General features: G+C 61.9%; 1 protein-coding gene across 1 annotated transcript; it reads right to left on the bottom strand.

The window, feature by feature from the left end:
- Positions 1-6549: 6549 nt before the first annotated feature.
- On the bottom strand, positions 6550-9526 carry DLX5 (distal-less homeobox 5). Its single transcript, XM_074892274.1, has 3 exons — positions 8633-9526; positions 7301-7485; positions 6550-7093 (listed from the first exon to the last, which is right to left on the bottom strand). The coding sequence occupies exons 1-3, from the start codon at positions 8985-8987 to the stop codon at positions 6761-6763; spliced, it is 873 nt and encodes a 290-aa protein (XP_074748375.1). The 5' UTR covers positions 8988-9526; the 3' UTR covers positions 6550-6760.
- Positions 9527-11607: the final 2081 nt, after the last annotated feature.

The following is an 11607-nucleotide window of genomic DNA, read 5'->3' as shown; positions in this document are numbered from 1 at the left end:
TGTGTGAGTGTGTGCATCTTTCAGAAGCCCCTGCTCCCCGCCCCCCCGGCTGGCCCCCGTGCGGGCTCACCCTCGCCCCCACAGAAGGGCCGGCGGGTGCCCCGGTGGGCGAGCTCTGCGGCCGCCCCGCAGCCCGGGGAGCCCGGCCCAGCCGAGCCGAGCCCAGCCGAGCCCAGCCTGGCGGGTCCCGGCCCCCGCAGCCGCCTTAACCCTTTCGCTGCAGCCCCTGAGCGGGAACGGCGGCGGACGGTCCCGTACCCCGTCCCCCACCCCCGTCCCCCCACCGCTGGCGGGGCCGGGGGGGTGGGAGATGGGGTCTTGCTGCTTCTCGTGGGTTTTCGGGGGACTCATCCTCGCCTGCACGCCTCGCCGGTGCCAGCGTGGGTGACGGCGCGGAGAGCCTCTCGGTGCGTCGTGCCCTCCTCCCCCACGAGTGATTTCTCGGATAGGCTTAAATAAAGCCCAGACAACAAGCAAGCAGGGAAACAAATGATAACAGTAATAATAATAATAGCAATAATAATAATAAAAAGAGCCCGACAGCTTAACGGAGCGGGAGAAGGTGGGGGAGGCAGGCCTTCCCGAGCGCGGGGTGGGAGCGAACGGCAGCGCCGGCTCCCACTCGCGCCGCTGCCGCCCCGGGAGACTCTCGTGAAACAGCGTCATCTATGGATGGAGCGGCAGCAGCTCCCCGCGCCGCCGCCAAACCTGCCGCCGCCGGGCTGACAGCGCCGGCTCCGCCACCGCCACCGGGCGCCGCCGGCTCCGCCGCCCCGCGGCCGCCGCCCAGAGCCGCGGAAAGGCGCGCGGCCGCGGAGAGCCGCGGAAAGGCGCGCTGCCGTCGCCCCACCCGCCGCGGGGCCCGGCTGTCCCCGGTGCTCCCACGGATCCTTCGCCGGCCGCCCGGCCCCGCGCCGCCTCTCCGGTAGCCCGGCGGGACCCCCCCGCCGCCCCCGGCAGCCCCGGGGGGAGAGGGGGATGGAGCCGCCGGGGTCCGGCCCTGTGAGGGGAACCACCGGCGCAAGAGCGGCCGCGGAGAGGGGGAACGAGCAAAGACGGAGCGTGCCTCGAAGGGGAAGGCACGAAGCGGTCCCAAACCGACCCCGAACCCAAGCGAGCCCCAAAACTTACCCCCTGTGAAAATCTGCTAAGCAAGGATCGGGGTCTAGAAATCTATACTGAACAGAAGCAGTGGAGAATATTTTTCTGAGTCTCAGGGCAGAAGCTCTTTCTCTATATTCTTGGTTGAGTGAGCACATCCAGGTGTGAAATTGTTTGCACACCCCAGCACCTCTTATATTGCCAGCAAAATTAGCTGTTATTACTGTCACTGTTTAGTGATGGTTAGCTTGATAAAAAAAACCTGCTGTAATCAAGACCTGGCGCATCTTTGCAAATTACAGATAATTGTAAACGTCCAGATTATGATAATAGCATCCTAATCCAGCCTGCAATATAATTATTACAGAGTGTTACATCTGAAACTGTCCAGTAGGGCTAATTCAGCCATTATTTAGACCCTATTTTTGCACTGCAAATGGGTTGCTGAGTTGAAAATGTACGATTGTAATTTCACGGGGCACTCAATGAGTAATGGTATAGGGAGAGAAAAATACAAAAGTGAAATGTGAACAGTAGCGATCAAATCAAACTCTGAAGGACAAAAGACTGTTTGATTCATAGGGAATGAGAAGAGCGGGAATTAAGAAAATAGCAAATCAGTGGTCTGCAGCGTTACGTGTCCAAATCTCAACGAGCGCGAGCCTGATGTGCAGGCAGGGGCTGATGCTTCGGGCTCCCGCCTGCCTCCGCCCGCCGCTCGGCTCGGCTCGGCTCGGCTCGGCTCGGCTCGGCTCGGCTCGGCTCGGCTCGGCTCGGCTCTGCCCGCAGCCTCTCCCCGGGACCCGCAGGGTTCCCCGCGCTCCCCACCCATCCCCAAAAGCGGGCTCGCCCTTCTCGTGTGCCTCCTCTCAGGTGACGACGGAACGTCACTTTCGGGCAAGAAGCTTCGGGAGTCCCGTAACCGGGCGGGGAGAGCGCGGGGCGCGGGGTGCGGGACCGCGCACCCTCCGCGGAGGGCTGCGGAGCTCGCAGCCCTTTGCGCTCCCGCGCACCCGCTGGACCAGTCGTCAGGGGTCCTTAAGGACATTATCACAGAACCGACTCAATTGTAATTAATTAGCCAAGAGAGCCTGGCTAACAGGACTACCTGCAGCTAGCGAGGTTAGCTCGTCGGGCTAGTTCGCTTTCGGCCCCGGATTAGTTTTTATTAAACCTGGGCACTAAATACACAAGCCCGCACCATTTTTAATGGGCCGAATCATCAAAGCGCGGTTGCTGCCCCGCCGGTAGCCGCCGGCGGGGTCCGGGTGCGGGGGGGCAACGCCCGGGGCTGGCCCCGTGGCCAGGAGGGCTGCCGGCCCCGGCCCTTGCTGGCCTCCCCCGGCTGCAGCCGCGCTTGGCAGCCCGCAGCCTTTCACTGCTCGCTTTCCTCCCCGGGAATTAATAAAAATAACGCGAGGAAAAGGCAAGGAAAGCTCAGCGGATACCGTGAGGCGAAAGCGCCTATAAAACGCGTTATATGGTGCGTATCGAGAAGACTGTAAAGATTTCCCGGGACGGAGGGCCAGCTCCGCACTCGGGCAGACGATGCCGCTGCAGAGCAGGGAGTCAAGGGGGGATGCGGCCCGGCGAGGCTCGCTGGTCCCCGCTGCAAAGCCGGCCTGAGGTTTAGGCAACCTCTGCGGGACTGCCGAGGGGCAGGCAGCAGCGGGAGAAGAGCGAGGAGCCATCCCCAAGCTCCTCCTTGCCAAGCAGCTTCTGGCCGGGCCCGGGTCCCCGGGCCCTCACCTAAAGGGAAATAACAAGGCGAGGGGCCTGGGAGTTTTCCCCGCAGCCTCGAAGGTCGCGTCCGTGGAAAGTGCTCACACAGACACCCGGGGCGTGGGTGCGTGTCGGGATTTAACGGGTCTGTATTCCTGGCAGATAAACCAATGCTTATCCTCCCCAATCGCATGTAAATAGAGGCACCGCCGAACAAAGAGCAGAAGCATTTAATTGATGTAACAGATTATCCCTAAAAAAAGAGAGAAAGGGAGGCTTAATGTAAACTCCGCAGTTCCTATTTTCACGGCTCTTGCCTGACCCATAAAACAGGTTATTGCGTTACTGCAGGCAACCTCTCCAACGACTGAAAGCAAGAAGAGGGGCTTCTCCCCCACCCCCCGCACCCCGACTTTCCTGAAGCAATAGATCTCCTTTCCGTAATCCGCAACCGAACCACCTAAAGTCTGTCAGTCGCAAAATTGCGTGGTAGAATTCTTTAATCGATGCCACATGTGCGATGCACGTTTGAGGGATACAGCGCTGCCGGCGGCGGACGGGCAGCGCCCGGAGGCCCGCGCAGGCAGCGCGCGCCGCGGGGGGGACTGACTTTATGGGGGACCCCGAGGGGAGCGAGAGGGCGACAGAAATGACTGGCGAGCGGGCTGTCTTCACGCGGTGACAGGTTGGAGGGGGTGGGTTTTTGGGTTTTGGGTTGTTTTTTTTTTCTTCCCCCCCACCCCCGAGGGAGGGAGGGAGGGGGAGAGAAACCGAGTCACTTGGCGAGGAGGCAGCGCTCTTCTCCGCCTAGCGATGCAGAGATGCCCGGGCAGGGAGCAGCGGGGGGCTCTTTGGGGAAACGGGGGGGTGTTCCCCTGGTTTCTGTAGGTGGGGGTGGCGGGCAGTCAGCTGCGTGTGTCTGGGTGCGGGTGTTGTGGGTGTGCGCCCCATCGGGGGCGAGCGCGGGCGGGGGGGGAGGGGGGGTAGGTCTGCTGTGGGTGGAAGAGCCCCAGGGGTGCAGGCAGTGTCAGGAGCTCTCGATGTGGGGCAGCTGGGGCTGCAGGCTGCTCTGTCTGTGTGTCTGTGTGTCTGTGTCAGGCCCTGTGGCTCAGCCCTGGAGCCGCTCGGCACCCACAGGAATGTGGCTCCTCTCGGCTCCCCGAGCTGCCCCGGCTCCGCATGGAAGTGGCCGCCAAGAAAAGAGAAGGGAGGGGAAGAGAGAGGGGGGGGGGGAAAGAAAAAAAAAAAACCCGAGCCAGCAATCCGCCTAGCCCAAACCCAGCGTCAGACAAAGGACAGTTCATCCCATCCCTTTCCCGGGGAGGCAAGGGGGGAGGCCCGCACCAGCCAGGCTCCCTCCGGCCGCCGCCGGAGCCCCGGGGGTGCGCCCGGGCGGGGAGAGGCGCCGGGGTGCCTGCCTGTGTGTTCGGGGACTGGGGGACAGGAGCATGCCCCTCGGCCCGGGGCGCGCACGAAGGGGCGGGCGGCTGTAAACCCTGGGTGTGCGTTGGGACCGGGGCCGCGGATGCGGGGAGCCCCGGCAAGGGGCATTTCCTGACCGGGCTCGTCTGCCCTTTCCCGAAGGGGTGCCAGGCTCTCCCCGAGCCACCACCCCAAGGTGGGAGGAGGAGAAAGCAATCAGGGAGGGTGGACCGGCATGGAAACCGAGCCGAGGTGACTCGGCCGTCTCGGAGAGGGGAGCTGTGCCAGAGCCCAGGCGGCCCGGCCTGCGCCGGCGGTGGGAATCGCCCTCCCCGCCTGCCGGCATCCCGCCCCCCCGGAGCCGGGCCCGCGCTGGCCCCCGGCCCTCCCGGCCCCTGCAGGTTACCGTAGCCAAACAGCCCCGCGGCAGCTCCTCAAAGAAAAGGGAGGGTGAGGTGGGTGGGTGGGTGGACCGACCTGGGAAATTGACTTCCACCTCTCATGTCCAAGCCTTTCTGCAAAGGGAAGGGACCTCGGGGAGAGGAGAATCTTACTGCAAATTGGAAAAAAAAAATTAATGCTTGTCTAGAGGGAAACGAGGAAAAGAACGGAAGAAGACGGAAAGGTCGGGCTTTTTTTTTTTTTTTGCACGGGGTGGAAGTTAGCAGAAGAGACAAAGCCGAGCTCTTCAGCAACCCTAGAGTCGCAGAAAGTCCCTGGAACCTTGCGAGTGAGATGGGCAGCGGCCGGTCCCCAGAGCCGCTGAGAGGGCGCGGGGAGCGGCGGGGCACCGGCGGCGGGCGGCCGCCAGCCGGCAGCGGGCAGGGGGGGGCAGCCGCCGGCGGCCCCCGCCGCCCTGTCTCCGGCACCCACGCACCCCTCCCCGGCGTGCAGGGAGCAGCTTTACCGAACAAACTGGTCTATTGTACTGCAAGCCATTTACCAACCCCCAAACCTGTTACAAAGCAACAACCCCGGGCTTCTTTCTTTGGGGAGAAAACACGCACACACGCACTCACCCTCACGCACACGCACAAAACATGGCAGGCAGGAGCGGAGGGAGAAGAAAGGAGGGGGGGCAGCGGGGGGGAAGACTAGAGACAGGTAAGTGCGCCCCGGGGCAGGAGCGTGCCTTTTCAGGCCTCGCCTGCCAGCCCTGCCAGCGCTCTCCCCGCCATCCTCGGGTGACAGGGGGAAATTTTTTATCTCGGGGAGTCTTCAAGCGACGCCTTTGTCACAGCCACTGCTGCCGCCTTACCCCGCACGGCCGCGAATTCCCAGCGCGGTTCCCCGCTCCCACCCCCCCGCTCCCGGGAGAAAGGGGGGGCCCCCGCGGGAACGTGCGCCGCTGTGGGGGCCCCGTGGGCCGGTTGCTGCCGGGCAAAGCCCGGCGTTTCTGCTGGCAGAGGGGTCTACGCGCGGTGCGTGTCTCCACGCGAGTGCTCCGCGCCCGTGGGCAGCGCTCAGGCCACCTCGCTGAAGCCGTGCCCCCATCCCCTGCCCGGTGCACCGGGCAGCGCTGGTGAGGGCTCCGCCGCCCGGTTTTTTCCCTAAATCGTGTCGCTAGAGATTAAAACAAAAAATAAAAGTACCTCCGCGAAGTCCCTCCTTCAGCCGGAGCCGCCGCAGGCTTTTACCAGGAGCAAGGGGAGCGGGGGCCTCATTTTATCCTTTTCTCCTATTTAGTGGCTCCCTTTGACGGAAACGTAATTTGTATAATTAGCCGAGCGCACACGGGCGACTGATGGGCTGTGGAGTGTGCAGCTCTCGACGCTAATTGCTCTCAGGAAAGGATTCAGAGCGGCTCAAGGCGAGAGATTTGCTTTCTAGCGCCAGGATGGGCACTTTTCTCTTCGCTTAAACCACCGTGCGATAAGGTGTAAGCGGTCTTGCAAAAGCCCTTTTTCCAGCGGGGAGGGAGCATCGCCGCCCCTCGGCTCGCCCGTGAGTACCTACAGGGGCCAGATCCTGCCAACACGCCCGGGCTGCGGTGGCACGGCACGGCACGGCACGGCGACTCCCAGGATCAGACCCCTCGAAATCCCTCTTTCCTCGCTCTCTGCAAGCAAATTGGCATTATCATTATTATTATTATTATTATTATTTTCCCTCTTATTAATAGAAGAAGGGGTGATTTGGAAACGTTTCTCGTGGTCGAAATAATTTTATTTTATTCAGAATATACAGTTTAATTCCTCTATCTACAATTATTTACAGGGTTAAAATAACATTGAAAAAAAGTCTCTGGAAAAGTTGAGGTCATAGATTTCAAGGCACCATTGATAGTGTCCACAGCTGAGCCAAAAAATGTCCGTATTGTATAAAAAAGTGTTTCCTTTGAAATGCAATAAGTTACATGCACAAGCTTTACACATTTTAATCTTTTTGTTTGTTTCTTTTCCCTTTTAAAAATCCCCCATATGCATTCCTTTCGTTATTATTCCTTAACAGTAAAACACAGGAGTCCAAGGAACAACAAAAAAAAATTAAAAAATAAAATAATAAGGGTCAGACTCTAATAAATTGTCCCAGAGGCCAGCGCTAACGGGTGCTGTAGGGAGCCGTGGGGTTGGAGGTGGGAGTTGATGGAGTTGGCAGCGGGGTACCAGGAAGCGGAGCTCTCCAGGTAGCTGGATGCGGGGGACGGGTTGGAGTTTGGAGGGTGAGCGTGTGCGTGGGCATGGTGGCTGAGGGAGCGGGACGAGCCCTGAGGTTCCCAAACCGCAGGCGACTGTGGAGAGTTGCAGGCCATGGGGTCGCTGGAGCTGGGGCTGTGCTCCGGAGGCATCTCCCCGTTCTTCATGATCTTCTTGATCTTGGATCTTTTATTCTGAAACCAAATTTTCACCTGGGAGGGGGGCGGGAGGAGACGAGAGGGGAGGAAAGTGGGAAGGAGGAGGGAAACCGACACCGTTAATACCCGCCTGGGCAAGCCGGCGCTCCGCGGTGCCAGGGCCCCGCTCCCCGCCGCCCTCCCGGCCCCTCCGCGGGGCCCGATCCGGCCCTTCCCGCGGAGGCCGGGCTGGGCCAGGCCGAGCCGAGCCGAGCGCGGTACCTGTGTCTGCGTGAGCCCCAGGGAGGCGGCCAGCTCGGCCCGCTCGGGCAGGGCGAGGTACTGGGTCTTCTGAAACCTCCTCTGCAACGCCGCCAGCTGAAAGCTGGAATAAATAGTCCGGGGTTTGCGCACTTTCTTTGGTTTGCCGTTCACCATCCTCACCTCGGGCTCCGCCACCTCCTTCTCTGCACGGGCGCAAGAGCGGGAGAGAGACACAGACGCAGACGTTAAGGCGCGGGTCACGGCTCCGCTCCGCGCAGCCTGCGCCGTCGCCGGCGTCCCGCCCGCGCCCTGGGCCGGGCAGCGGCGCCGGCCCGACGGGCCCCCGCGGCTCCCCCCGGGGCTCCCCCCGCGGCCCCGCGCACCCTCCGCCGGCTCCCGCGGTGAGGTGGGAGGGAGGAGCCCCCGCTCCCTCCGCGGCCGGGCCTTGGACACCCCCGGCCCCCCGCGACCGCCCCGGGCACTCTCCGCGGAGGGCGGCGGCGCCGGGCGCGCAGCGCTGCGCGGGCGCGGGCGGGAGCGCGGGGCATGCGCGCCCGCCGCGGGAAATGAGAAGGATTCCTGGTGCCCTGCCGGGAAGGGGCCGGCCCGGAGCCGAGACCTACCCAGGGCACCAGCCGCTTCCCCCGCCGCCGCCGGGTCCCCAAGCGCCGTCGCGGCCGCGCTCGTCCCGGCCAAGACCCGGCCGCTTGGCTCGGCCACGGGCTTGCTTTTTCCACCCCCTCCCCGCCCCGTCCTCCCCCCCCCCCCCTTTTTTTTTTTTTTTTTTCCCTTCCACAAGAACTTACAAAGAAGTAAATGGAAAGAGCTAAAAACGCGGCGCTTTCTGGTAAAAAAACCCTCGCGGCTTCGCAGCCCCGCCACGGCTGGGCTCCCCCTCCCAGTCTCCTCCCCCGCCCCTCCAGCACAGGGGGAAGGAAACTTTCTTTGCCACCGCGAACCTGAGTTTGAGACACGCAACAAGGCTCGGCTATTTTCCCCCCTCTTCCTGCGGAGGGAAGGAGGAGGGAGGCAGCCGTGGGGGCCCGGGGCAGCTGACCGACGGTTGCTTCTCTGAAGCACTAGTCCCAGGATTTGTGTTTTAGACGGTGCGGGCTGGTCAGAAAAACTAGACCAGCTGCCACCTTTTTTTTTTTTTTAAAAAAAAACACTTTTTTTCCCTCACTTTCTTTAATTTTCTTTTTATTTTTTCCCCCTTTTTATTTATCTTTTTTTTTTTTTTTTAATTTCTCCCTGTGGTTCAGGGAAAGCTGCATCCCCGCGGCCCACGGAGCAGGGATCTCCCAGCCTCTCCACGGCCGCGGAAGCTCCCCGCACGCCCCCGGCTCTCACCTGGCTGGCTGGCGGAGCTCTGTACGCGGTTGTAAGCCCCGCTGTACTGGTGGTAGGGGCTGGCGTAGCTGTAGTCTGCATAGGCTTTGGCAGGATAGTTCCCAGCAGATCCGTTCATGCCGTGGTACTGATACTGGTAAGGGTTGAGCGCTTTGCCGTAGGAAGCCGAGGTAGGCGAGCAGTAGCCGTGCGGGGCTCCCCCCGCCGGGCTGTAGTAGTCGGAATCCGTAGCCGAGGACTCGGGTAAAGTGGGAGATTCCTGGGACGGGTGGTGCATGGCTGCGGCCGTCTGGAAAGGAGCCTGGAAGTCGCCGGATCTGATGTTGGGGACCCTTCTGTCAAATACTCCTGTCATAGCTCGGAGCCGGCGGCTGGCTGGGCTGGCTGCTGGGGCTGCTCGGCTCTAAGCAGACATGTCTGGGGGAGGAGGCTGCGGCGCTGTGTCTGTCTCCGGCAGACTGCTGGCTGGGGCGCAGCATAGGCTTGGTTAAATCCTTAATTGCGCTCTTACGCACAGCAGGGTGGATCGGGTTCCATTGGCCAGAGCAATCGGGAGCAGCGACACCCTAACTCGTCCAACTAGTTTAGCACAACAAAGCTTTGGCTTAAAAAAAAAAAAAAAAGAAAAAAAAAAGGAAAAAAAAAAGGGAGAAAAAAAAAAAGTCCCATTCAAGCTCTTTTAAAGTGAATACCACCAGCAATCTCCGAGCCGGTGCGGCGCGATCGGGAGGTTTCCGGCTCCCGCCCCCCGCAGCCCGGTGCCCCGCACCGCCAGTCCGCAGCGCCCGGGGGGGGGCGGCCTCCGCGCCGCTGGGCTCAGCCGGCCCGGCCGGTCCCCCCGGGCCGCCTCGGTGGCCCGGGAACAAGGCGCCGGGCGCTCCGCGTTCCCAGCGCGATTTCTGATCTGGCGGCGATAACCACGAGCGTCTCACCCGGGGTGTTTCGCTCAGACCGTCCTCCCTCTCCGGGGGGACGCCGTCCGGCACCTCCCGTTCAACGAAGTAAATCAACTTACCCCCCCACTCCACTCCAAACCCCTGAATTTTAGTTACATCATTTCCTGCGCCGAAGACCCTAGCCCGGCCCGGAGCTAGGCGGGAGGCTCCCGGCAGGACGCCCTGCCGTGGAGGGGGTGGGGGGAGCTGCTGGGGGCACTGGTGGCACCAGGAGGCCTAGGGGTACCCACCCCGCGGGTTTCGCGAAGGGCGACCTGGCTGTGGGACGGTGACCGCGGGCGGAGACCCCCCGGCCCCCCTCCAGGTGCGCCCGTGGCCGCTCGGCCCCACGCGTGGCCGCTCCTCAGCGCCCCGTGGCGATGCTCGCCACCTGGTCCGGCTCCGGGCCGGGGTCAGATGCCCGACCCGAGGGGAGCTCAGCTCACCCTCCCGCGTGGGCAGGACCACTGCGAGGCCGCCGCGGGGCTTCTCTGCTTGGAGGACGTCCCAAGAGCCCACTTCCCAGTTGACAGCCCCCCAGAAGTGGCTGGCGCTGTGCGGAGGTGTCCCCCCGCAGCACCCTGACCAGCAGCACCCTCCTTCGCCGGCACCCGGTTTTCCGCGCCCGTCCGCACCCCCGGGTCCCGGGCGGTGGGCTCTGCGGCTGGGCCGGAGCGAGCCACGGGCTGGCGATGCCCATCCCCGGTGATTTTACAGCAGCGTTGCAAAAAAATGGATCAGATTTTACTAGACACTAAGGAAAACAAATAAAAGGCTGTTTTCAGTGACCTGGAGTTGTAGATTTTTCTGAAGTTGTTTACTCTCCAGATTTAGCCTGTTTGCTCACCGAAGATCTCCCAGCCAGCTGGGTAACACTTGTAACACAACCATGCATGTTGTACTTGAGCTTATTGTTTGCTTTGGAAATGTCCACAGCTCATATAAAATCACATTAAACAAATCCCTAAGCATTTCATTATACGAATCACTTACTTAAATCCGTTGGAAATCTCTCTCTCCCCCCCTTTATTTTTTTTTTTTCTAAAGAGAGGAACCGGAGAGGGGTATATGTTTACGACTTGGGGAGGGGGGAAGTAAGTTTATTAAGGCTCCCAATTTGCATCCAGTTGGAAGGGACGATAGAGATTTTAAACAGACGAGGGGGGGAGAGGGTGGTGGTGGTGAGAAGCCCATTTGTGTCATAAATTCCAGGGCACTTCAACACGTCCGGGCAGGAAAGTGCCGTTTGAAGGGAGAAAACCGGAGGGGACCGGGGCGCTGGTGTCGCACCCGGCCCCGGCAGCGCCCGGAGCCGCGGCGGGTCCCGGCCGGGCCGTCCTGACACGCCGCTTTTGCCCCTCACCGGGGAAATCTTGAAGGGTTTCCCGCAGCAGAGAAAGTTTGCTCGTGTTTTATTCAGAAGGAAGGCGGAGGGGGGGAGGAAGTTTCGATATTAAAAGAAAAAAAAAAAGACAGAAATCCACCAGATACAACCGCAAAACCCCCAAGCTGATATTTTTTTTTCTTTCTTTTGAAGGCGTCCGCAGCCGTTGCAGTCCGAGCGAGGATTACCGAGCTGAGGACGTACAAATCCGCCTGTTGGCGGGTTTCCTGCCCCCCGTCCTCCCCAGCCCGAACCCGATTTTCTTGACTTTCTGCTGTTTTTTTCCCCCAGCGGTTTTTATTTAACACATCCGGCGGGGAGCGAGCCTTTCAGAGGGAGCCGGAGTCTGTTTTCTATTGCACAATATGCTCATTGTTTACCGGCACATGCCCGCCGCGCCGCCCCAGCGGCCGCCCGGGGCCCCCGCGGCCCTTTCGGGCCCCGGCCCCGCTAAACCCGCGGGGCGGGGGGCGGCGGGGAGGTGCCGGGGGGGCGCGGGGGGAGTTGTCCCGCCGCCGCGGCCGGTCCCGGGGCGCGGGGGCGCCGCGGCCACGTCGGAGGCGCGCGGCGGCCGTGCCCGTGACAAGAGCGCCACGGTGTGGGCGCGCGGGCGCAGCGCCGCCGCGCTACCTGCGCGCTCCCCGCCCCCCCCGCCC

The sequence above is a fragment of the Strix uralensis genome, chromosome 1, assembly GCF_047716275.1.
Source record: "Strix uralensis isolate ZFMK-TIS-50842 chromosome 1, bStrUra1, whole genome shotgun sequence".
Classification (NCBI taxonomy): Eukaryota; Metazoa; Chordata; class Aves; order Strigiformes; family Strigidae; genus Strix; species Strix uralensis.
This window is presented reverse-complemented; position numbering and strand designations above follow the sequence as displayed.